At 42.9% G+C, this 27,520-nt stretch overlaps 1 protein-coding gene across 1 annotated transcript in view; it reads left to right on the top strand.

The window, feature by feature from the left end:
• AATF (apoptosis antagonizing transcription factor) overlaps positions 1-27,520 on the top strand; it is an 83,826-nt gene that overhangs the window by 12,849 nt on the left and 43,457 nt on the right. The window contains exons 5-8 of the mRNA XM_065418397.1: positions 21,954-22,068; positions 22,424-22,628; positions 23,377-23,541; positions 24,656-24,739. Coding sequence (XP_065274469.1) covers positions 21,954-22,068; positions 22,424-22,628; positions 23,377-23,541; positions 24,656-24,739 — 569 coding nt within the window. The remainder of the gene's footprint in view (positions 1-21,953; positions 22,069-22,423; positions 22,629-23,376; positions 23,542-24,655; positions 24,740-27,520) is intronic.

A 27,520-nucleotide genomic window follows, 5' to 3' on the forward strand; every position in this document is an offset into this window, starting at 1 on the left:
TCTGGATGTTTTCCAGCATCTCGACCCTTACAGTTCATCAAAGAAAACACCCCATTATCAAGCAGTACCTTTATATCTCCAGTTCTGCAGATCTGAGCCAGCCCTTTGGTATTGGTCCTGTGTCCAGTCTAATCTTGAAAGGTGCCTATTTTCGTGTTCAGTTTAATGTGCGGCTGCAATGATGTCAGAACCCTGTGAGGTTTTGGCTTAAAGTGGCAGAATCCTTGTAAGACTGGTTCATGAGCTTTTGGCACCATCAAATCTAACCTAAATCCTGATCCCGAGTCAGCCTTTGACTGAACCTAATAGCCCATCTTAAACCTAATCCGGATCTGAACACATGAACTCCTCATCACATCTCTACTTGTAGCAGGTGAGGCACTTTATATTTCCAAGTTAGCTCTGCTGCTTTAAATGAAGTGATTAAAGTGTGTGGGGGGGGGGGGGGGGGAGGAGAGGGAAGGGAAGGCAAACTCCAAATAATACTAAGCTGACCTTTTAGTGAAATGCATGTTATTAATGTATTTAATGAGATGCATTACAAACTGCAGCAAGCACCATGTTTCATTACAGGTCTAAAATGCAATATCATTAAAGACCTTTAACAGAAACAAAGGTTGACATTTTGATTTTTCCCATAAGCAAAATACATCCAAGCACATGGAATATAATATAGTATAAATATAGTATAGGGGAGATGTTAATTTTTTAGTTGTCTGGGAATGTTAAAAGAAAATCCACTGTTTAAAAACTGCTTTGTGATTTCTCCCTCCTCTCTCACCCCTTTTTCATAATCTGGCTAGGAGGGGTTGTGGTCCTATAGATTTACATTCCTGTTGTCTTGCATTTACTTTTGTGCCGTATTTAATGTGTGAAAACACCAAGAAAAGAGAGGACTTGGGTGCTGCCAGGGAATATAGCTGGGACTAACCGGATGATATTAGCAAAGGGAAAATGTAGATTGAATCTCAAGAAATGCTTTGTAACAAGGGCACTGTTGGGGCAAAAAAATTAATAAGATTCAAAGAGGGATTGGGCACCAATATGGTGGAGGAGGTAATACTAACAAATTGTGGAAGTGATAGAAAATCTTATGCCTCATGGCTAAAGACAATCTCTAACTACTAGAATGAGACCCCAATCTGGCTACTGCGGGGTTTTGTGCACCTTCCTCTGAAGCACCTACTGCTGGCTGCTGTTGGGGACAGGACTGAAATAGATGGACCACAGATCTGATCCAGTCCGGCAGTTCCTAGCTTTATTAGATTGTGGAATAATCTTTTATGGGAAGTACTAGAAACTCCATCACATGGGCCTCTGAAAGATAGCCTGAGAATGTATTGTGGGGAACAATTCTGCACTGATTCTAAGGTGGTGGACTAGATAATCTTGTGGATCTTTTTCATCTCTAGGTCTATGAGTCTATCAAATAGGTAAAACCTGGTGCATTGTCAAGGGATCCAGAATTTGGTATTTTTGCTTGTTAAAGCATCTGCGGCCAAGGTCATGTCATGTTTATCCGTTAATCTCTTCAGGGCAGGGGACTTGATCTATGTTAGTAAAGCACTGTATGAATTTATGGTGCCATGTAATTGATTTTTAACAATATTGAGTTCAAGAACTTTCTCCTTAAATCATCTCTTGTTTAGTGTTTTCTAATATTGTTCTTTTAAAGGAGAAAGTTTAAATTTCATTTTTCTTAATGTAATTTGCAACGAACATAGGATATTTTACAATGCAAACATTCCATTTTTTTAAATGAGGTGCACAGTGTTGGCCTGTGTCTTGCTGATGTTGTCACGACTGTGCAAAGGTGCTTTTGCCAAGTTTTGATTTAGGAAGTGTAGAACATGGGGTAAACTCGCTTTGTATGTGAACTACAACTTCGAACTGGCCACAGCGGCAAAGTTGGTACTAAATAATATTGGTGGCTTTTCATCTTGGTTGTTTTCTAAGCAGTTGACATATGTAGCTCACTGACGCACAGGCTGTATGCAGCAATCGCTCTTGTAATGTCAGTTTAATACCTGATATGTCCCTTGTCATCAGCCTATATCCTGTCCTTTTATGGGGATGGAGCCTGTGGTGCAATGGTCTTTTTCATCTCTAACTACACCTCTACCCCGATATAACGCTGTCCTCGGGAGCCAAAAAATCTTACCGCGTTATAGGCGAAACCGTGTTATATCGAACTTGCTTAGATCTGCCGGAGTGCGCAGCCCCGCCCCCCCGGAGCGCTGGTTTACCGCGTTATATCCAAATTTGTGTTATATCAGGTTGCGTTATATCGGGGTAGAGGTGTACTACAGTATAATCCCTGTGGACTAGCATGGTTTGAGAAGTTACTTAATTATTATGTCTTTTGTGAGGTTGGTCCAATGTGTCATACTTCTAAAACGTCAGTGTTCTTGTGCTTCAAATTCTTGTTCACTAGAAGGGTTTGGCTTTTGAAGCTCTGGAGAGTGAAAGCCAATGGCTTTGCAGAGTTATCAGGCCATCTAAGCCCACGTTAGCTGTAATATCCATACACAACATGTATATATTTTTTTGTTTGCAAGATGGCTTTTGACTTGTGGTTGTTGCTACAAGGTTCTCCAGTAAGAATTGTGGCTTCTGCTTTAATGATTGGGTGAGCCTTTGAATCCTGAAGGATTTCACAAAAAGATGTGAAGATCTGTTGTGTTAAACAGTAAAGAGCCATCTCCCCATCATTTTGCTGTGTTGGGCATTGTGAGAATGAATCAGAGCTCTCATTCTGTACATCTGATTCGCGACTCGTCAATAAAGCCAGAGCTTCATCGTGTGGGCAACCTCTAAACTGTATTACATTCTTGCTTATGGAGCTTTTGTGCTTGTGGTAATTTGGATGTGACCTTTCAAGCCAGTAGACAACACCTGGTGAAATTCAAAAGGCATTGCCCACTGTAATTATAAAAAACTGCCTCTTGAGTTGATGCAGAATGGGCTTAATTTCATTTATGACGGCCAGATTATTTTAGTATAAATCAGGGTCTAATAAAAGTCCCAATTACGAGCTAATCAAGGGGTTTAATGTTGGAATAGAAGCAGAAATGGCTTCTATGTGAATAAGCCTTTTAGTCTCTTTTTAAATTGGTCTAGTGGGCTGGGTATTAGGCTGGGGAGTTCTGAATTCTCACCCCCACTCTGCCACTGATTCATGATGTAGCCTTGGGTAGGTCACTTAACCTCTCCCTGTTTTCCCAACCAGAAGAATCTATAAGGATTCTTACATAAGGGTGTTTTGAGAATTAAAGTAGTTAATGGCCATTTGAAGGTGGGAAAGAGCTTTGTAAATACTAAGTATTAATATTATTGCATTCTGTCATCCTGCGGGACACGCCAGTCTTAAGAGACAAGATTTTGGATGCAGAAAATGGTAACAAAACAACACTGTTTTGGATTGGATTATGTTCTGCTTAGGGATGGATGAGCCACACACATGCTTCTCTCCAAATTAGTGAAAGAAATCCATTGTTACATTGTTTTTTTTAAAGTCAGATACGTGTGGCCTTTTTTGTAAAAGGAAAAATAAATGGTTTGGTGCTTCAAGTAGCTTGAAGCGATTGGGTACAACAATATCAAACTTAATTTAATATCCTACCCAATTGGACACTCGGCGGAGCTTTCTTCCCCCAACGGCACAACGAGCCATTGAAAGTGAATGGGAGTTGAGTGTCTAACTTTGGTTTTTTGGTGCCTGTAGAAAAATCTGTCCCTTAATATTTTAATTAATCTTTTATGTGATAGCTTTTCCTGAGTGTATCCATTGCTTGTAGTATTCCATGCCTCCTTTCTGCCCAGAGAAAGAATGAACATTTTGGATGGATAAATTATCTTTCTACATTCGCCAGTATGACATGTCCCTCTCGAGACAACTTTCTCTCCATTATGGCTGAATGTGATGGTACAATTTTATTAGGGATTTGGGGTAATAGTATTAAAGCGCCTATGGTAAAGTTTCAGCTGTAAGATTTGTGGTGTTAAAGCCAAATCCAAGGCAAAAATAACAGCGTTATGTGCAGCTTCCAAATTAGGACTGAAAGTGAAGAGGTTTTTAAACTCTTTTTTTTTTTGGTAAGCAATCTAACGGGGCTTGGACATTCTCAGATGCCTGAGATCTCAGGTTCTGGTGGATGATTTACTGCAAAATTGCTTATAAATTGAAGTAGAAAATGTTTTGCAGACCTGGCAGCTTTCAAGCTTCACACCCATTTGTCACCCAGCATTTCCCTTTGTGTATAGAACAAGAATTAATTAGGCTGCACTGCAGGAAAAGTTTATGGCCATAATTTATATAGGATGAATTTCTGTTTAAAGAGACAGCCTTGCTTTGTTTGCACTGTCTTACTTTTTATTTCATTTTTAAAAAATCCTTAATTATGCTCCAGGTTTTTTCCCTTCTTTTTTACATATAAATTGCGGACAAGATGGTAATGGAGCTCATGTTTATTCCTGTTTCACTTCCATGGAGAACGTCTTAGTGGTCTTTCAATGCTACCGCAATTACAGTGGTTGCTCTGTGAATATAGTGCAAATGCTTAATGTTTAATGCTCTCTACACAGAAACTCCCACAGCTAAAATTTCTAAGGTACTGTTGCCTGGAGTGGTCTGTTTCCACAAGATAGATTTGTATTCTCTTGCACCATATCTTCTAGTCTAGTCCAAGACATGAGATGCTGCCTGTGTTTAGGGTCTTGCATGTTCAATTAATGTTTTTCATAATCAATGCAAGTCAGAACTTGCAGTCTGCTCCTGATTTGCACATTAAAGAGACCCATTAATTAAAAATTCCAATCCCTGGCAAGTTCCCGCAGGATCCCTGCATTATTTACATAGAAAAGGAGTGCAGGGTGCAAGTTTCTGTGCTATGTCTCCACCTAGATTGCACACTTGCAGTTAAGGATCTTATGTGTTTTGTTTTTGTTTTTCTTTTTTTGGGAAGAGTTAGTTCTCATTGACAGTTCCACAAGAATGCGTAATTCCCAGAAGGGCAAGGAATAGTCAAAGTAAGATGGTGATGGTAGTATTCAGGGGTCAGAAATTAAACCGTTCCAGTGCCTGGGACTTCTTATGTTAAATCTTGATTCAGTGCTAGAAAAGTACAGCTAGTGTGAGGGACCCATGAGGGCTTCAAGACATGATCTCTCTTAATTCACAAGGACTAGAATCCAATGCTCTCTCTGCCCTTGGATAGCTGTGCCTTTCAGCATTGTTTTATAGCCCTGATAGGTTGCAATATCTCACTGTTCCAATTAACATCCTGCTTTCCCTTAACCCCCCCCCCACTTCAGTGTGAACCTGATATATATATAGTTTAAAAATGGATGATATTTCAAAAACTGATAGAGCTAGAAACCAGTACTTTATGCTGTTGGAAAAGAGCTGGGAATCCCAGCTTTTAAACAGCACAAATTAATCTCATAACTAGTTGTTGGAGGGGTCTGGAGCTAAAAGAATGGGAAAAATCAAAAACTGGGTTATTGCAAAAAGCAATAATGGAAATTGCTGTTAATGGAAATTACGAGACTTTTAAATAATGGATATCTATGTTTTCATCTTAACTTTTTAAGACTTGTCAATAATTCCATAAAACCTATATAAAAGTAATACTTTTTGTTCCTGTCCTGTGGTTCCACCTGTCAATAGATTATGAAGAGCTACTGGAATTCCATGTTGCTTCTTTCAGCATCATAAGTTCAAGAGAAGAATCAGTGGACCAGTGAAAGGAAATGGAGAAAATATCAGACTTGGGCAAGAGGCAAAAACAAAGTCCAGTATTTTCTCCACTTAAGTCTAATATTTTCTTCGTTTTAGCTTCCTTGGTGCTCTTGACCATGGGGGACTAAGGCCAAGTCGACTCTACAGACTTATATCAATATTACTGCGTCGCTCCGGGGTGTGAAAAATCCACTCAAAATACTAACTCTACCCCTGGTGTAGACAGTGCTATGTCCCCAATGTAGCTACCACCTCTTGTGGAGATGGATTAATTACACCGATGGGAGAAGCTCTTCTGTTAGCGTAGTAGCGTCTTCACTAACGACTGCTGCACCGATGCAACACTATATGCGAAGACTAGCCCTTAGACTTCGCTAGGTGAGGGAACCATGGTTGGGGCGACACATACTAAGTATTGTTTCTGTTTTATGGAGAAGTTTGGCAAAGTTCTCAACCTTTCCAGACCACGGTACCCCTTTCAGAAGCCTGATTTGTCTTGCGAACCCCAAGTTTCACCTCAGTTAAAAACTACTTGCTTTCAAAATCAGACATAAAAATACAAAAGTGTCACAGCACACTATTCCTGAAAAATTGCTGACTTTCTCGTTTTTACCAGATAATTATAAAATAAATCGCGCCCCCCAGGTTGAGAATCACTGATATAGTATCTAGAGCAGTATAAACAAATCATTGCCTGTATGAAATTTTAGTTTGTGCTGACTTTGCTAGTGCCTTTCATGTAGTATTGTAAAACTAGGCAAATATCTAGATGAGCTGATGGACCCCGTGGAAGGTCTCTGTGTACCCCAGGGGTATGCATACTCCTTGTTGAGAACCACTGGTCTTTGATCAGAGGGAGAGAAAGACTCTTCTCTTCCGTAGGCACAAGATAAAGTCTGTATTTTAAAGTCTGCTGGAAAAGTGTGTTCCCCTCTCCTCCCCCATCTCACAATGGAGTGCATAATGTACTTCAGCATCAATTTGTGCGCTGTAAAATCACACCCATTTTATTTTCCTCACATCTGGGGTGTTGATCTAAAATTCTACGTCCCATGATATTCCTAGCGGCTCTGAGATAAAGGGAAATTGCCCTGATATGCCATGTGAAGTGTGTGTCCCCAAGGAAAGCGTGTTAACAAAAGGAAAGCCTCGCTAGCATTTTCATAATGCCCTCTCAAAATGGTCCCTTGGGAAGGAGTGTTGATGGTTCTCATGGGTGCTCACTGATGCAAGGAGCTGAGTTCACACTGAAGTCACTGGGAGTTGGAAGGGCGCCTAGCGCTTGGCAGGATTGGGCAGATGAGCAGTGGTGCAAGCTAAGTGTTCCCTAAACTAATAGTAACCACCATCTCTGTGTGCCTTATAGCAGAGAACAAAGAAGGCTTCCATATCTGACGTCCTGCCTTTGGCAATGGCCAATATGCTGATGCTGAAGAGCAGCTCCTTTTCCACCCTCCCAAACTAATGCTCCTTGCTAACTGTGCAGTACTATGGAGGGTGAATTCCTTCCTAGCCCCTGCGGTGATGCAGCTTAAACCCTGAAGCATGAGATTGCGTTTGATGTCAGGAGACTAGTTCTTGGAGCCGGCTGTCCTTGTTCAGTGAATGTTGTCTTAAAGAGTGCAGAGGGCCCACTCACATGCATGCCCCATCCAAGGCCAGGTCTACAGTATAGAGCTGTGGCCAGGATGGCTAGGCTTGGCAGAGCCCCCTAGTGGAGATGCAAGGTAAACCAACCGATGGAATTTTGCTGGCATAGCTATACTACCTCCCTGACTGTTAGGTAAATCGATAGACGTACTCTTCTGTCAGCATAGTTGTATCTACACTGAAGCTTTTGTCAGCATAGCTTTGTCAGTGAGGGGGTGGGATTTTTTCCCCCCACACTCATAGTTGACATAGCTATGTTGGCAAAACTCTGCAGTGCAGACGAGGCCTTAGCCCTCAGAATAGGACTTAAATAGTGCAATAGACCTTGTGCTAGCCCTCCGCCGGGGGATGGATTTTGCCTGAAGATGGGGAGAGAGCGTGAGCTGCAGATAAACTATGTGGGAAGGGAACCTCTGTTTTCAGAAGCTTATTGTCGCCCCTTCCTTAAATCCAAAGTCAGTAGTTACAGGCTAACCTATATTTCACATTGATTAGTTAATCTCCTAAGGTGTTACATGTCTCAGGTACAGCAGCCAACGGTTGCAATTTCATTATATTTCATTGAAAAGTAGAGCTTAAAAGGTGTGTTATAAAACTTCTCAGGGCTTGCCAGGAACTGCCCAAGTCTGGGTCTGTGGTGCGCTCCGTGATATGCAAAGAGGTATTGGCCTTCCTTCCCGAAAAGTGCTTTGCAGTCTGATCGCTTTGCCCATCATGGAAATTCAGCCATCTCTGGGGTGGAAATGGTAGCCGCTTTTAGGGTGGAGTTGGGAAATGAAGGATAACTCTCTCACTTGAGGCTACAGCGGAGTTTACGTTAATTGCCTGAATTGGGATCTGGCTATTTTAGAGGGGTTAACCACTCTTGTGAGAAATGACTATGGGATCTTAAACTCATGGCTTCTGACCTACATCTGTTCTGCAGCACAGCACATCCAATGACACAGTGCCCCCTGGGCACATGCTGGGGAGCAGCATTTGTTTTACCTGGGTTTTCATTGGATGTCACCTCTATGGGTACTAACTTTGTTAAACTGGTGCCTGTCAAGATCATAGCCCGGGGTGGTATGATTGTGATCTTCTGCATTTATAGTCTTGAATACTTCATCTCTTTTTGGAAAAGGAAGACATCTTTTGATGCGTCACCATTATTATGCATCAGATGATGCAGGAGGTCAGGTCATCCCAGTTACGAATGAGACGTGATCTCCACAATACTAAACCAGTTTCATCTTCTCCCACTAGGCTTTTCTCAGTGCAGTTATTTTTGAATATACTGTGCATGGACTGAGCACGTAATCTCAAAGGAAGACGGTTTTATTAAATCACCTGGCTGATAGATCAGTCCCCAATAACCACATGTGTACTCCTAGGCAAACTGGACTTAAATTCTGTAACTCCTCCCCCCCCCCCCCCCCCAATTTCTTCAGCATTCTGGTGTAGCAAACTGAAAATTCTGCTGCAGATTTTAAAATGGAGGGGTGTAGGGAATTAAATGAACCATACAGCCAGCTTACATGTAAATGATTCTTAATGTTCTCTTCATGAGTCCAGACCACTGGAAGTCCCAATTTAAAGGAGGGTGCATACAGTCTGTCAGGAAGTGTGGAGGATGTGGGATGGTCATTTATTCCCAAATTCAGAGCCTGACTCAGCATTTTAACACCCATTATTTTCAGTGAGAGTTTAGGGTGCTCAGCACCTTTCAGGATTGGGCCTGGGATGGAGAGGATACTCCAGAATATTGCCTGGGCAGTTTGTTCTCATTTCACTTTTAGTATCTTTTAAGGGGTATTTTTTGTTGGGTTTCTTATTGACGTTCCTTTGAATATTTATCTTCTTTTTTTTTTTTTTTTTTTTTTTTAATTCTCAGTGTAAATATTTTTGCGACCGAGCCCCTGAGAACACGCATTTCTCCATTCCTGCAGAGAACAGCCCTTTTGTGAACGTGCGTTCATGTTTCAGGAAACCACCTCAGCTATTCCAAAGCCCCATAACGGCTAGATAAATTGAGTACCAAACCGTTTACTAGGCATGAGTCATTCTGGATGAGACCCAGGTCCCACCTGCTTTGCTTTAGTTTTTAGAGATGCCATGGCACTTTCTGTTCCAGTTTCCTTGGCAAAATATTTATCCTCCCCTCCTGATGTGGAGCATGATGTGTGGCTGATGGATACACCCTCTGCCCCAGAGCTCTCCATATTTTGTTGGCATTGTATGTATCTAGTTAGTGAAGAGCTTTTGAATGAAGTGTGCCATAGTCATGCGGACTGGGATTAATCAAAGGAGCCTAAGGGAACTCCCAATAATTCCAGTAATTCCAGCCACACTGTTTTATCATCTCTAACCATGGCTAACTTTTAAAACTGAAATTGGATAATTATCTACCCTTCTTTGTAGTTGCATCTGAGGATCTTAATGATTTATACAGAGATGGGTCGGTACCATTATCCCCGCTTTCCAGAAATGGTGGAAACTGAGGAATAGACCGGTTAAGTGATTTTGCCCCAGGTCACCTACCTACCTCCTAGAACTGGACAGGACCTTGAAAGGTCATCGAGTCCAGTCCCCTGCCTTCACTAGCAGGACCAAGTACTGATTTTGCCCCAGATCCCTAAGTGGCCCCCTCAAGGATTGAACTCACAACCCTGGGTTTAGCAGGCCAATGCTCAAACCACTGAGCTATCCCTCCCCCCATGACTCAGTGTCAGACAGGGTCACATTTCTGCCCCAAAGTTCTTAATGGGAGCCTTGCATGTGCCCGTAAGGGCAGATCTGGATTCCAGTATTGAGGTCCAATCATTTTGGTCTGGCTAAGCTAGTGAAAAGAAGATAGCTCCGCTGGCATGTTATTTGTCTGGAAACCTTTGCAAATAACAAAGCTTTGCACTCACCAAATCATGAAATGTTGTATTTTGTTTAAAGGGATGCGGCTAAGGTTGGTAGGCCCAAAATGTCACTTTCCATCCCTTTTTCTGATTACATATCCCATGTAACTCTCTTTGTGGGCCTGAGCCGAAGTCGATCAAAGTCTTTCCATTGACTTCAACGGGCGCTAGATCAGACCAAAATTTGTGCAATTTTTTTTTTTTGCAAACCAGCGTCTTGATGGAGTGGTGTTGGTGAGACTTAAAATGAATAAGGTGGCCAGTTGTCCCGTGCTCATGGACAACCGTTTGGCATACCGGTGTGTGTGTGTGAGATGCGGGGGCATGAGGTAAAAAGCATGTTCACAGATACAGATTTCAGTTTCAAGCCAAGTCACCAAGTTGTAGTTAGGGGAAAGGGAGACCTCTTAAATTGTTGCAATATCTTCACCACCCGTATGATTTTAATTGAAGATACAGACATACAACCTGGTCCTGCAATGGGCGCCATGCAAGTACACAGTTCTGCCCACTCAAATCTTGTTGCAGGATCGGGGCCCTAGAAGTGGTAAGATAGATGTTCTGAGGCATAATTCATTGTTTGCAAAGTGTTTGGAGATCATGTTAGAGAAGTGCGACATACAGTATTTATTTGGTATGGAGTTCAGGACTGTTAAAGAAAATCTTGCAGTGTTGCATGGAAAGAGAAGGCCCCTAGCCTGTTTTGTTTAGTCTTATTTAACAGATTTTTGTCCTTAGATTTAAAACGTGTATAGTCCCCTTCCCCAGCCTTATTAAAAGTTGAAATGGTCACATTTTAAAGGTTACCTTCATAACCGTATGCTCTGGAGAGAGCTTGGGGTTTGTTTATTTTTTTAAAAGAAATGTAGCTTAGGTTCTAGAGCACAAAATGGCCACTTTTTGTTTGCTCACATGCTGCAATTTGACCCCTGACAATAAGCGTCTGCCATGCTTTGCGCACACACAAAGAGTTTGCCTGCATTAGAATTATTCGAGTGAATTGACTGCCAGTTAACTTGAGTTAGTTAACAAGCTTGTACGTACTAGTGTAGATGCTCCACACACCTTTGTTCCAATACACACCGGAAGAAAGGTTTGTGGAGCATCCAGACTAGCACATGCAAGTATGTTAGCCAACTCATGGGGGGGAGGGATAGCTCAGAGAGAAAAATGATAATAAAAACTGTTTACAATACATACAGGTTAAAGCCCAAGCAAGTTCTGAGCATTGGCCTGCTAAACCCAGGGTTGTGGGTTCAATCCTTAAGGAGGCCACTTAGGGATCTGGGGCAAAAATCAGTACTTGGTCCTGCTAGTGAAGGCAGGGGGCTGGACTCAATGACCTTTCAGGGTCCCTTCCAGTTCTATGAGATAGGTATATCTCCATATATATAACTGGCAATCAGATCACTGGAGTTAAAAACTCACATGTAGCAAACTCTTTGCTTGTCTTGATCAATGTCATTTGTTTTCCTGTGTTACACAGGAGGTCATACTATGATCTAATGGTCCCTTCTGGCCTTAAAATCTATATAAATACTTTTCACAAGCTCCTTCTATATGCCTGATCCTACTACGTGTACTCAGATGAGTAGCAATATTGGAGTCAATGGGCTAAATTATTCCATTGAAGTGGGTGGGACTCTTTACATGATTAGGGGCTGAAGCATTGGGTCCTTTGTGCACAATGGTATGTCTGTGTTGCAGGTGGGAGGTGTGATTCCCATTGCGGGCAGAGAGACTGAAGCTAGCTCCATTTGAGTCTATACTGGGAATCCCATCTCCTACCTGCATTGTAGACATATGCTTAGGACTAAAGGCATAGACCTTTTTCTGGCCCTCTGGCCGGGGGGTGAAATGCACCAGCTATCATTTGCTAGAACTCATTTCTCCAGAGGGCAAACACTTATGGTGGCACCAAAAGTGTTTAACTTCGATTATCTTCCAAAACATTTCTGGCCTGGTTTTCAAATGTGCTGTGTAGCTACAATCCAGTTGAAATCCATGGAAGATGAATTATCAGCACCTTGAGCATCAGGCCATTCAGGTCTCTGATTCCAAAAGGATTGGAGCTGACCCCTAGTTTATCCAAAGCTGAATGCACTATGGGCCACTTCTTACACTTACCCCTGTATTTTTTCTTTTGTACCCTTTTTTGTTGTTTTTTTGGAGTCAGTCATCTAACAGGGTGTAATAAGTGTAATGGTCTTGCAACATTCCAAGATAGCCTCATGGCGGTGGAAGTCTTAGCTACACCATATAGTGGTTGTTCCCCCTGCCGTTGGCCACACCGTGGGAATAACAGAAAAACTATTGCCCATATGGTCCATGTTAAGGAATGTGTAACCTGCAGGGTCCCCCCCCAATCCCCTCCGGGCTGGTAACATTGTTTTGCTGTGGGGAACATAGAACAAGCTCCAACAGAAATACTGACAGTCTTCAGAATTATGATACAGTGGAGCTCTCGCGTAATTCTTTGTTGAAGAAGTTAAAGGCCTAAAATGTTAAGGCTTATTGTTATTCTGAGTTGATAATCTCTGCCTTGCTTTAATAATTTTTCCTCATGCCTGGATAGCCCGCAAGTTGCACAATAATCACTCACACAGCTTTGTAATCAATGCCCAAAGTAATAGGATTCCGCTGGCCAACGGCAATTAATAAATTTGTGTCTTTTTTTAAAACACTAGCAAGTCGGGCCTGAAATACGACTGACTGGCTTTCCTCATTTGCATATTTATTGCAGTGGAAAAATTCTTGCCGAATGATTGATGTTGAGCCTGCCTCTTGAATTCCAAACAGCACATTATTATGAAATGAAAAATGCCGGCCATACAGTTGATTAAAGTTGAAGACAGTGGAATCGGTGTTTTTTAAGATTGTGGGAGAATTAAAGGCATATTTTAATAGATGTTGACAAGAAGTGAACTAACAAAAGCAAAGCAAAGGATTTGCTTGAAAAGATTTAATCAAATGTGTTTCTTGGGGGATTAATTGCTGGGGATGACTAGTGCAAGTGGCTGGCTTGTGGATATGAATGAGAAGTATTGTTCTCAGGCCAATGTATTGAGTGTCATTTTGACCTATAGTTTAACTTCAGTCCCAGAGTCATTTAAAAAGAGCGAAAATACTCTCTTAATCAGAATGTTCAGATAAACATGTATGTCTGATAAGATGTTTTGTTTAATAACTGAGTTTAATAAAAACTATGGTTTTGATTTTTATTTCTATTTTTTTATTTCTATAATGGAAACAGTTTGTTAGGTGCTTTGCACAATCTGTGGAATGGTAACATAGTGCATTTCCAAGTTTTTCCTCTCCTGATTTCAGGAGGTCAGCTTTTGCGAAAGATATCAACGTTTAAATACATGTGTTGATCAAACTTGTTTGTGTGCGCGTGCATGCTGAATGCACTCTGTGTGGGTATATGGAAAAAACTAAAAGGGTGTGTGCGTGTGGTATTCTTACAATGCCAGATACCCGGATTTAACTGAGGAAAAAATTGTTAATCACGCAGCTAGGTGTCGACTAATCATAGAAAATTTAAGTCCATCTCCTTCATATTTGGTATTGTGTGCACAATAGTAGTTTTGCTTAATGAAATAATTTCCATATGCATGTGCATACACTGTGTCTGTACACACTATAGAAACAAAACACAACTGTTATGTGTATGCCCCATACTGTACATGCGCATATTATGATGTGTATTACAGTCATACCGTGGGCGCTCTCGTGCTAGGATATGTACAAACACAGAGTGAGACAGTCCTTGCCTCAAAGAGCTTACAGTGTCAATGGACAGACGGAGAAAGGGTGATGGGGAAACAGGCGCAGAGAGATGAAATGACTTGCCTACAGTCACACATCAGCTTAGTGGCTGAGTCAGGTGCCCTGATTCCCAGTCGGGTGTTTTATCCATCGGACCATGTTGCCTCTCGAGGACTGTATGTTATGTTTTTGTTTATGCAGATATCAAATTAATTTTACCACCAGGATGTAACTGAGCGATTGTATCTCTGTCACCTTTGCCCTTCCATTCTCTCTCTACCATTTTACCCCCGCTCACTGTATCATAATAAATAATATATTGAGATATATACCTATCTCCTAGAACTGGAAGGGACCCTGAAAGGTCATTGAGTCCAGCCCTCTGCCTTCACTAGCAGGACCAAGTACTGATTTTGCCCCAGATCCCTAAATGGCCCCCTCAAGGATTGAACTCACAACCCTGGGTTTAGCAGGCCAATGCTCAAACCACTGAGCTATCCCTCTCCCCTATCATGGCTGATACAGTAACTCCTCACTTAACGTCCTCCCAGTTAACGTTCTTTCACTATTAGGTCACTGACCTATTAGAGAACATATTCCTTTAAAGTCCTGCAATGTCCCTTATAATGTTGTTTGGCTCCCCTCCTACCGGGGTCCGGGTTGGGGCGTGGGGGCTTGCCCTACTCCGCACGGCGGGCGTTCCAGCCGGGGACTGGGTTGGGGTGCGGGTGCTCCCCCTGCTCCGCCCACCTGGGGCTCCTGCTGGGGAGCGGGGTGGGAATGCGGGGGCTGCCCGCCCGCGGCCCCCACCCCACTACCGGGCAGGTGGAGCGGGGCAAGCCCCCGACCCCGCTACGCCCCTGCCTCAACCAAGTTTCACAATCATCATTGGTGAGTACAGCATTAAATTGTTTGTTTAAAATTATTTAAAATTCATACTTTATATGTATATAATGTCTTTTGTCTGGCAAAAATAATTTCCCTTGAACCTAACTCCCCATATTTACATTAATTCTTATGGGGAAATTGGATTCGCTTAACATTGTTTCGCTTGAAGTTGCATTTTTCAAGAACATAACTAAGACGTTAAGTGAGGGGTTACGGTATAAGGCTCTAGTGAGGCCTGCAAAGAACTCTGCATGAGCATCAATGGGGCTCTGTGTGGGTGAAGAATCCAGCCTTGGACTGAGGCTTGTTCGACCAGGATCATGCTGTTTCACCTCTTGGGCTCTTCAAAGTAGTATATGATATAAAATCCAAAAGAGAGAGAGAGAGAGAGAGAGTGTGTGTGTGTGTGTAATCTCAACTACAGTAATAGCTACTGTTCACCCTGTAACGTCTCATGCTTATTTTAGTATAGTAATGGGCTATATAACCATTGATGTAGAAAATAATCCTCTATTTTTATCTTGTGTTCTCCTCTTTGATTGCTGTCCCTCCCCTCAACCCACTGCCCTACCCGTTACTAGTCTCGGTGGTGGTATCTCATCTTCATAGACGGGAGATTCATGTATTCATCTTTTCTATAGGGTGTTTATCACCATGGTAACTGGGTGCCCATGAACATTAATGAACTTACGCTTGTGAGGTAGGGGGTTACCATTATCTCCATGTCACAGATGGGGAAACTGAGGCACAGGAAGTCTGTGGTGTAGCTTGGAACAGAGCCCAGATCTCCTACCCCTCAGTCTCTGTGCCTTAACCACAATACCACGATCCTCTTCCCTTCCAGACTCATTTCCACTCCTTGGCTTGGTTCGGTGGGGAGTGTCGCCTTTGCAGTGTGACCCCGCAGCTGCCACAGAGAACTGAGGGCATCTGTTACCCGAGACGTTTCAGACTTTTTGTTTTCCAGTGGCACCTCTGGGCTTGCCTTAGTATACTTGCACTGGGAGTTTTGCCATTGACCTTCGTGGGAGCCAGGATTTCATCCTAGGACCTCCCTATCCCACGTCATAAGAACCGGGAGGAAACATGCTGTTGTTACCCCACAAGAAGCACTGAAATAATGTGTGAGGGGACTTAGGTGTCTGGGTGCTTTTAAAAAACCCAACTAGGCGTCTGTCTGGATCTTTCGGCACCTAAATACCTTTGAAAATCTGGCCCTCCAGCACTTGCTTAACTTTAAGCATGTGCTTAGTCCCATTGACTTCAATGGTCTTGCAGAGAGCCCTATCCTTGCTGCTACACAAATTGCTGCCGGTGTTCTCTGCCACTGCTGGGGGCAAAGGGAGGTCCCACCTAGTGCTGGGGAAAGGTGAACGGGCCATTTTTCTAGGTAGAGACCGCTCTTGCAGTAGAGATGCTGGGCTTACAGTGACATAAGTGTGAAGAAGCCCTCATCCTGCATATGACACCAATTCAGCTATATTTGGGTGTCAATCTCTACTGTAGCTGAGCTGCTGTCTGCATTCTGACTTTAAACTAGGCTGGCCAAAGTGTGGCTGGTTGGCCCTGGTTATCCTTTATGCAGGAACCAGCGCCACTGATTCAAACAAGGGGGTAGGACCAGCAACAGAGCCAGTGTGCCTGTAAGCTCTGGCATTGACAAAATTGATTTTTTTTTTTGTGGTTTGAGAGCAGTAGGACAGATTTCATCTCTGGTGGGTCTCCTGACACTTTGATACATGGCAGTGCTATCCCTGAATGGAGCTTAAATACTCCAGGGCTACTTTCTGACTCGGTAAAGGGATGTATAAAATGAGAACATATGAGAGAGTATTAACAGAAAGGCACAGTTTGATTTACTGATATTGGCTCCCAGCTTTCTTGCTGGATTGATATGCTGTCTTCTGGATCTGCAACAACTTTTTCACTCCTGGACACAAAATAAAGGGACTCACGTGGACTCTTAAAAGTGACTCTTATGAGTTGGCCTCTTGCTAGGGAAAGTCTCAGGATTCCCATTTAAACTGGATGGTAGGTTCAAAACACGTTTCACTTGTTCGCGTGGCAGCAGTAAACGTTTCCTCTCACCTCGCCTCCCATTCAACATCATCTTTTTCTTTTTCTTTTTCTTTTTTTTTTTTTAAATGGCACTTTTAGACCGGGAGTAAGTGGTACAGGGAGCAAAGGGTTGGGAGAAGTGGCTGTGTACTGTTCTCCCAGGTCTTACTGCATCCCCAGCTTTATTTTGCCATTGTTGTACACAACGTGTATGGAGCAGAAAGCTACATGCCTACGTTTTCAAACAGGGCAGTGATTTTGAGTTCCCATATTGGGGCACCTTAAAGGCACGTCTTCTTTCAGACAGTGCTGAGCATCTGCCCTCCAACAATCAGTTTCCTTAAGTTGGGCACCCAAAATCACTTAAAATTTAGACTATTAATTTGAGGACTTTTCACAAATGTCTTGAGGTCCAGTATAAAGACAGTAATTATATAGCCCCATAGAGATGCATAGCACTTGACGGGTAATTAAAAGGCACAGTACTGGCCCCAGGGAGATTACAATGTGAGTTAAATAAAAAATGCAACAAAAAAGCACGTGGAAGAGGGGTGGGGAAGCAGAGGGTCCAACAGGAGTAGAGAGCTGCTCTGTAAAGTGCCTTCAGAATAGCTTTGTATGAAGGGACTTCAGGCTACACTCTGAACGCTGTCTCTATTCACTGAGCGTTGGGGTCTAAGGGGGGGTACTGCTGGAGAAGGAAACGGGGAGCCAAGGAAAAGCGTAGACAGCTGTAGTCAACTGAACACAACAGATGCAGGGCAAAACATGGTTAATGCTGACCGAGAGCTGGGGCAGCGAGTCCAAGAAGCAAACTGCTTAGTTTAGGAATTCAAACTGAAGTAAATTCAAACCTGAGTAAGTGGCAGAAGCTTTGTTGTGAGCCTCGCCCAGGTTTTATCGCTGCTCAAAATGTATTTGCGGGTGCCTACCTGTCTTAAAAAGCGCTAGATACTGACAATTAGCAAAGATTTGCTGGTCCTGGGAACCTTCCCCATTGCATGGTCATGTCCATGAGGGCTAATTGTGATGCGTTCTCCATGCCTGCTGGTACACTGCGAGGGCACTCTCTTTTTGCACCAAAGGGAAATTAGGGTAGGAGTAGAAACAAAAGATTTTTAAATCTGAAAACTGTTTTAACGTGCTGGTATGCTTAAGAAAAACTGTGTGTGCTTGTGTGCTTTAGTGGCCCATTTCAGTCCAAGAACAGCATTTAAAAACAGTCTGCTAAATGAGTGGGGGTGGGGGGGGACTTGCTTCCCCATTTCCTGGGTTGTATTCATAAAACTGCTGTAGTTTACACCCTGTCTTCATTCCTGAGTTAGAATGTTCCTGTCCCAAAAGCAGACAGGACAAAGGGGTGTGTGTGTGTGTGTGGATCTGCTAGAAAACAGTCCATTTTGGAATTAAATGCTGAAATGGATAAGGCAGTGCAGTATCAGGGGGTGATACCGGCTTGTGTGGCTGAGTTTATAGCACACTTAGACACCTGCTAGTCACACCCAGAACCCTATCCAATAATGCCATTAAATACACAAGAATTGAAAGCATGGAAATAGTCCAGCTGTAAGAGGCTCATGATGAAGTCAGTGCCTGGAATAATTAGCCCTCCCACCTGGGTAGACACACAGTCATTGTCTGACCTGCCCGCCCCACCCCCTTCACTCCAGATAAAATTGCTTCCCATCCTCGCTTCTGTTGGGGTCCATATCTCATATCCTGAGGGAGCCTGAGCCTGTCTTTATTCCTTGCCTGCTTGCAATAGCCCTGATACACCTCTGAAGAATTTGAGTGCTACTCCAGCTGTAATAGACAGGATCAAAGCCGCCTGGGGTGAATTAGCATTGCCACTGGAGGGTAGACAGCGGGTAGAAAATAAGCGGGTTCAGGACCTCTGGGGACATTTAGCTGGATTGCAGGAAAAGATTTTGCTGCTTTAAGCTGTGCACTCAGGGCGGGGGCCACTTGCCTCTTGCAAATGATGCCCTTGCTTTAACTACATACCACAGATGCATTTTTAAGGGCTTTGGTCTGTTTGTCTCTTAGAATTGTTTTGATGCTAACACACGATTGTTTTACGAGTGTGGCAACCTAATCCGTTAATAGGTTTATATAGAACAGCTGTCAAAATGTATCTATAATGAGCCACGTACGGGAGGAGGATGAGCGTAACTGCGGATCTGCAGCAAAAGTCTTCCTAGTGTCTTTTCATTGACATTACTGCTACTGAGGTCGGGCCATCATTTATCCGGGTTCTGTGGCAGCGGTAATATCGGCAATGGGAACATACAAAAGATTGAGACCCCGGCCTGTCTGGGCTGATTTCCACTTCCGTTGCCTTCATGTGGCTGATGAAGATTTGCTGCTGATTTTATCCATGGTTTTCTGTGTCCCCCATTTAAAAAAAAAAAGGCTAAATTAAAATAAAATACCCCCCACCCCTTTCCTGTTGTGCTATCCAGTAAGTAAGGGAAGGATTTGGGACCAGATCCTCAGCTGCTGTCAATTGAAATAGCTCCACTGACTTTACACCAGGTAAGGACCTAGCCCTTTGTGATTCGTTAGAGAGGAAGAATGGTCTGTGGTAAAAGATCTGAGTTCTAGTCCCAGCTCTGCCATGGACTTCCTGTGTAACTGTGAGCAACCCATTTATTCTCAGTGCCTCAGTTTCCCATTTGTACATTAAGTGGTGTTATCCTGTCTTCCTTGGATAGGAAGTGTCTAGAAACGGGCCAAGTATTTTGTGTTTAGATGCGGATATGCTTGGTGCTTATCAAGGAAGATGTGGTCTCGCTCTGCCCCAAGGAATTTGCAATCTAAATGGACCAAGTCTGGACAACCAAATTCATTAGGAGCCTCCGGAGACAGCTCTCTAGTTCTCTCTGAACCTTTCTTTCCTTTGGTTATGAACATGACAGAGGTTGTCCCCAGGCTAATGCCAACGTAATCTGTTTTTGATCAAACCTTTAAGGGGAAACTGTCTGGATCACTTCAGATCGCATCTAGTCTCTTGCTTGCTTTTTGTCTACAGGAAAGACTATTCTACACCTTCATAAAGCTTTTCCTTGCAAGAGACTGAACATGTTTGAGCTATGATGCCACAGCTCTGCAGACTGATGGTCAGATTGTCAGTGATTGTTTACTGTACTTGAATTTGTTAGGGACATCAAGCTGTAAAGACTTCTCAGAGTGTCGGACATCGTGCAGTGGTTGAATTATAGTATTGATGGCAACCTATTGCATGTTTTGCAACAGGTGCCAGGTGTGTGAGTGTGGTTAGCTTCCCAAACTAAATCTGTGTACTTACCATTGTCATATCCGGTAATAAGGCCAGAACAGCACGTGCTTTGAATATTTACAAACATACAAATAAAATTTGGCTCCACACGCAAACACAGCCCGTTCTATCCACTTCCTCGTTTAAGTGACACTTGCAACTGTCTTCCTGTGGGGAAATATGAAATGTTCAGATAATGCTCAGGGTACCATTACCAAATACAAGCTTCTTGGAACAAGAAACATCCTTGTGGAGCCACAATAGGGAAACAACTTGCTGAAGAGGTGGGGTCCAATTCAGTGGGATGTCCCACCAGCATCGTGTAGTAGCTTGAGTAATTTCTGGAACCACAGAGCTTTGCATGGTTATGTCGGCAAGAACTGGAAATCCCAAGCACTGGGATTCTCTGCTGGATTCTCTTCTCAGCTCTCTGTTGAAATCCAGTAGTCCTGTTTCTGTGTTCTTCTTCTATTCGTATTGATGGTAATCAGGCTAGAAACAAGCGAAGGCAGCACACTTTCAAACGAGGTGCAGATGCCTGTGAAACAGTTCCCAGATACAGGTCTAGTTAGAATGCCAAGACCTCTGGCCTCCTGTTGGTAATAGCAGCAGTGGGCAGCCTCTAAAATAAGTGATGCTTCAGACTGTAGTTCCAGAGAGTTCCGGCAAGGCCTGGAAAGAGGCTCTTATTAACCAGGTAACAGAGAGTTTTCCTGGGAAACCTATGGGTGTTAATGTCCTACCTTTTTAGGGAGAGCTGCTGTACCACTGTTGGACAAATCCATCTCCCCATCACCCTGGGCTTGTGTCTGAATTCGAATGCTTGTCCCTGTAGATTGGAAGCTCCTCTCGACAGGGACTTTGTTCCACAGCTACGTGAAGGAATTAGCAACTGTCCAGGTCTTTGGCTGATTGATACCGAATGGGCCTGCAGGTGGTCTGGAAAATAGCTGCCTGAGGAGAATCCTTAAACTTCTGCCTTGATTCTCTTCTGGTTTAACTACATTCTGTCTTTTTAAGTGAATGTAGGGTTTGTGAAGGGTGCCCAGTTGGCAGGCCTGGAGACTGACATTCTCTGCTTATAAACCGCTAGGCCTGCAGTTCTCGTTCTCTCTCTCACACACACACTCACACTCACACACACACCCCTACACCTGCACGTGTAGATAGGATCCATACATATAGTTATTCTCTCTCTGGAATTGCTTCATATTCTTACTTTTTGCAGCAGGCACCGGCTTTGGTGTAAGAATATGAAGCAATGAATTAGTCAGCAAAAGGGGCTGTTGTCATATCCTTGTGCCATCAGATACCTAAGCCCACAGTACTTGCTACTTCAGTATGCTAATCTTTTAGGATTCTGAGCCCAAACTTGTGTGTCTCAGTTAAATAGACCGATCAATGTGTAACCGCTCAGCAGTTTAGAAAATGCCCCTCACTCCCTTCCTTCTTTTCTAGGAATATCCTTCTGTGCAGTTGTTTTGGCAGTAACAAAAGAATGAGTCATACATGTTAAACAACATTTTAAACTGGGCTGGTGAAAACAGTCGCCTATGAGGCTTACCAAGACCTGCACTATCTGTGGCAGGAATGTAGGTTTAATACGAGAAGCCAGTGTCACGCTGAGGCTTCACCAGAAGCTGGGATCAACCTGCAATTGTCACTGCGTCTCCTTCTTCTGCAGGTTATAAAGCCTTGAAGGCGTTGCTGAGAGCATTAGTGGACCTCCAGGATGAGCTGCTCTATCAATATCCAGGCACGAGGCATCTGGTAGATGGGAAGCAATCAAAAGTGGAGAGGTAAATACAGAACAAGACTGGGTCTGGGCCTTGCTAAAGCCCACCTGGCAGTTAACTTTTTAAATAGGAAAATGTAGAAGGTTTGACCTTCGCCATCTCAGCTCTGCTCCCCCAGCTCCTACTGTGTGGGTAATGGACACAGCGGACAAAAGGCATTTGAACTTCTCCTGTTTTCACTGGGAGCTTGTGTTTTGTAATTTCTTTTGGTGGCAGGAGGGAGGGTTCAGCGACTTGACTTCTGAATAACTAACAGAAGATGGCAAGATGATCAGCAGAGGAGTTGCTGTTAAAGAGAGTTTCCAAATCGTTGCCTCAAAGTGTTTCTATTTTTTATTTTTTTATTTTAAATTTCTAGTGATGAGGAGATCCCCAGTGGTAGTGATGAAGAGATGGGAGGTGAGGATCAGATGAGGCGGAAAGGCCCCGCTAAACGGAAGCTAGAGATGGAAGACTATCCAGAATTCATGGCTAAGCGATTTGCTGACTTCAGAACGTATCGGAACAACACCTTGCAGAAGTGGCATGACAAGACCAAACTAGCTTCTGGCAAATTGGGGAAGGCAAGTGTGTATGTGTGTGAGAGAGAGAAATTTACCAGAGACGTTGGGACAGCAGCCGAAGTGTTTCTTGCCATTCATACATGGGAACATTCCTTGTTCCATCTAGAGTTACAATAGTAAGAATTAAAACACACGCCCATGACAAACAAAAATCTCCAAAGCTTTTGGAAGGGATATAAGGCCTCATGCTTCAAGGCCATAAGCCAGGCTCTAACTTGGCAGGGTTAGGAGGAAATTTTCCCCATGGGCAGATTACTTCAGAACTGCCTTCTACCATGTTTCTCACACTTTCCTCTGAAGCAGCTGGTATCAGTCCGCTGTGAGCTGGAGACAAGATACTGTTTATGGTCTGTACATTTCCCTATTTACTTCATGATTTATTGTAAATACACAGACCTGAACACTTTAATTCAGCTGGCAATTCATTTTGTCCTAAGAGATCCAGGGCCCAGCATGTAGGGATTAATATTAATCATGGAGAAGTTTGTCTGAGCTAGAACAGTGAAGCCTGTCTATTAAGCCAGGCTTTTAGCTTGCCTCAGGGCAGTATCTTTTTGTTGGTTTATTTTTTGTTGGGTTTTATTTATATATATATATATATTTTAAAAAAACAACAACAAAAATCCAAACTCAAACTCCTCCAGTAGGAACATTGTCTGCTTATCCACTGACACGGAAAGATAAAGGAACATTGCTGCCTTGAGCAGCAGCTTTCTGCATTATCTGACACTAGTTAATGTTGTTGCAGGGTTTCAGTGCCTTTGAGCGTTCAATCTTGACTCAGATTGATCATATTATGATGGACAAAGAGAGATTACTACGGCGGACACAGACTAAGCGATCTGTGTATAGGGTACTTGGAAAGCTGGAGCAGGAATCTCGGCCCGTCCCCGAAGCATTGCCCGGATGTTCGGTAAGAGTTTTTGTTTCCAATGGAAGTGATGAAATTCTCTGCAAATGAATTAAATTGATCCTTTAACAAGTAATGTTCTTGTTGGTGTAATGGGTGATGAAGTAACACTATTTGTAATTTAATGGATTAAAAGATGATTGAGGTGCTTTTTGTATTTCACAATGTTTGTGTTGGTTCCTGTGCTTATTCCTGATAGGCAGAGCAAGACTCCAGGTTGGACCATGCCAGCACTTTACCCTGGTCCTGCAATAGGTGTCAGTTCTGTCACAGAGCCTGTATTCTGCTTTGTAAAGAAGCAACTGCAAAATTTGGTCCTAATAATGGGGTTTAAAGCTCTTGACCAGGAAGTTGGAACCAAGAATCACATTGCATTTCACCTGCAAAATATTCTAAGTGTCTACATCAACTTAGTATTTAAGGAATAGTAAACACTCAGCTGTAAAAATTAACGTAGAATTATTGCACTTGCAAAAATATTTTTCCCACTACATTTAAAATATAGGCCCATATATGCATTGAGGCACAACTACATTTAAGTACAGCAATGTGTCAGAGATATCATATGCAGGTTGTGCTTGTTTCATAGGGAATCATAAAACCAGTTCTGTGTTGGCAGTCTTTTTCCATTTCCTTCCCATGTTTTAGAAGTCCTTTAATCCTATCCTTATAAATAATCAAATGCTTAAAAACTTCCTGTAATGGAAGGTGTTCACCATTCCACCATGCTTTCAAATGTTTGTGAGCTTTACATGGTGTCATTGAGGTCGGAGATGGAAAAGGCCCATTGAGTCCTTTCATCCAAACCATTATTAATCCGCGATAGCTCCCTGTTGTACGCTTACTCATTTTTTTGTCAAGTTGAATTAAAAATGGGGCTTCTACCACTTCTCCACAGAGTCCTTTGTACAGCCTAATACATCTAGATCTTGTTCTAATGGGTCCCAAGGCTGTACATATTGAAGAACATAAGGTGCTGAAAATATGGATTAGGGAGGTTCACTGCCCAAATCCACCAAAAGTGTGTTAGACTTGTTTTAAGATATGATACCATGTCTGGGTGCTGCCCGAAGCATAGGCACATGTGGGCTTATAAACATTCTCTCTGCTGTTCCAGGAGGTCGTCCCTCAAGCCAAATCCAACACGCACCTAAAAGACCTGGATGAGGAGATCTTTGATGACGATGACTTTTACCACCAGGTGGGTCTCTGGAAATCTTTTCTCTGTCTCATGGCTCAAGTTGGCTTTTAGTATTTCTGGAGTTAATGCAGTAAATGCTCAGCAGTAAGTTCTTCTGCCCAAAGATTCCTCTTAGAGAAACACCATGTTCGTTGCTTGACTGGACATCTGTAATCTCTACCTATTATCCTTATTTCATGATGTCCAAAGGTTTTAACTCTGAAATCGCTATGCAAGACTTTATCTGTCAATCCTTCAGCCCTGCCTCATGGGGAGGAGTCTTATGGACTTCATTGAAACTACTCTACCCATGTGGATCAGGCTTGCTGAATCAGACCAATCTCTGTAGTTCTCATTGGTGATTATTGCTGTACAAAGAGGAAATCACAGAAGTTTCTACTGCTGAATATTTTAAAGAAAAAACAAATGCTTATGTGGGTGGGAAAGCCCCATCACAAATAAAATTTTTGAAGTTGCTCAGTGGTACATTAGTTACCCTCATCCAAACATAAAACCTGTCTAATCGGCGTGAAGATTGAAAGTGCTGCTGGGCTCCCAAAGCTCTTTCCATACTGAGGCAGGGAAACTGCACACACTACTCTGGCGGCTGCAGACTGGGGTGATCATTGTGTTTGTAATTCAGTTAGCAAATGATAATGTCAGCCACATAAAATGCATACTGGAAATTACAGTGCTTTGAAGTGATTTGCTAAATTAAGTCCTGGACCAGTGCCCAAAAAAATATTGCTGGTCCAAGGATCCAGAGATGGTTTTAACATCAGGACTAAACAAATGCCGTTCTATTATTAGAAACCTGAAAATCTTAACTAGAGAAGCTCATTAGATCAGCAGGTAAAATCATACTACAATTGGAGTATGGAGAAGGGAGGTGGAATTATGTGATTTTTAGGGCCTGATAACTAATTCAACTAGAGTAGTAGACTTTTCCAATACATGTCCTGGGCTACCAAACAGAATGAAAACATTTGCGAAGTAGGTACTTATTGTCAACATTTTACAGATTGGAAGAGCACTGAGAAATTTTAAGGGGGTGATTTTTTCAGGAGTCCTCAGCGTTGTTCTAAGTCTGCTACTATTGCCATCAATGGGAGTTTTATTATTGACTTCTGTGGGAGCAGAGTTAGGACAAGGCTAAACGCTTTTGAACATCTCACCTGGTAAGCAACCTGTTCAAGGTTACACAGGACGCAGGTGGCAGAGCAGGGAATGGAACCTGTATCTCTTGATTCCCAGGACTGTGTGTTACGATACGAGCATCCTTCCTAGCCCTGGGGTGAGTTGAACAGCATTTCCATGGCAGGGAGGGACTCAGCAACTCCTGCACTGGAGATTGGATCCCTCTGCACACTCTTTCAAATGCAGAAGGGGGCTGTTGAGCAGCAGTGATTGGAGGGCCAGATCTGTGATGTTAGTGCTGAATATTGGTGTGAGATAATTCTGAGATGCAGACAAATCTGCTCCCATCTTCAGGAGTCCAAGTTTGCAACAAGAGGATATTGCAGATTAAATCAGCATAATAAAATACTGAAATGAACAGCGAGAAATAGCCCCGACTGGCAAACCTTAGGCCTGTACTGTGGGGGTTTTCTTGGCCCTGAAATGTTAAGTTTTTAAAGAAAAATTGCAGTAGTTGAATGGCCCTTCCTCCTTACTAATAATTTTAACTTGGATACATTCTGATTTCAGAATTATGACTAGTCACATTTTAGCTTTTCCCCTCACTGGTTAATTGGGGTGCTGGGGTTAATCTAAATTAAAACTTAAACTAATAGAGGTCATTGAGGGAAGAGGAACACCTGAGTAAAACAAATGGGGCTGCCAGGAACAACTGTATCTTGGCCATTTCCCAAGAGGGAAGTGGCAGCAAATTGGAGTTGTTTCAGCGTTCTGTAGAGGTGAATGATGGGTGACACTCGTTTAATGTACGGCATCTCCGGAAACGTTCCAGATTGCATTACTTGCTGTACCAACTGCTGCCGCCCGCACACAGCGAATAGGAACGGGGACCAATCGACAACATCTGGCAGCACAGCAAGGAATGGGTGCAACTCTTGAAACCCCATAGACTCTAAATATGGTGCTTAGGACTGTGGAGGCTTTAATCACTTACCACTCTTTGGCAGCAGGCTACGACAGCTTATCCTAGCCTCGTACATCACGCACAGACATCTGCTGAGCCGTGAGGCAGCGACACATTCATTTTCCTTTCTTGCTTTTTTTTTTTCCTTTCTCCCCTTCTCCCTCCCTCCCTTCCACCCTTCTCCTCTCCTCTCCTCCCCAATATGCTTATTGGGAGAGATGATCTGTAAAGATTACCGCTTCATTGTGTGCAAGTAATTGTGGGGATGCCAGCCCCTTGACAGACACAGCGTAGCACCTGTTCCGCTGACCTGGTTAATTTCTTCTGTTGAGTGGGATTTGGCAGAGATTGGAGCTGAAGCCAATTCAGTGATAAGGCTAAAGAAAATGGCTGTATGTTTTCTGTCACCTCCCAATTAAATTGGTTTCATAAAGTGCTTTCCTTTATTTGTCAGGGTAGTGAGCTGGAGCTGAGTGTTGCATTCAGAAGGGGTAGAATGTATTACAATAGACCCGTGACAATACAATGAATGTGGTTTCTTTCCAGTGGGTCATACGTAAGCGCATGCGTGTGTGCGTGTAAATAAAATATAAAAAAGGACCTGATATTTCAGAAGTAACGAGCGCCCACAACTCTAAATGATTATTGTGGTAGCTCAGCACCTCTAAAAGTCTGACCTTGTGCATTTCAGTGTTTTTTAA

This window comes from Emys orbicularis, chromosome 17 (assembly GCF_028017835.1).
Source record: "Emys orbicularis isolate rEmyOrb1 chromosome 17, rEmyOrb1.hap1, whole genome shotgun sequence".
NCBI classification, from domain to species: Eukaryota; Metazoa; Chordata; order Testudines; family Emydidae; genus Emys; species Emys orbicularis.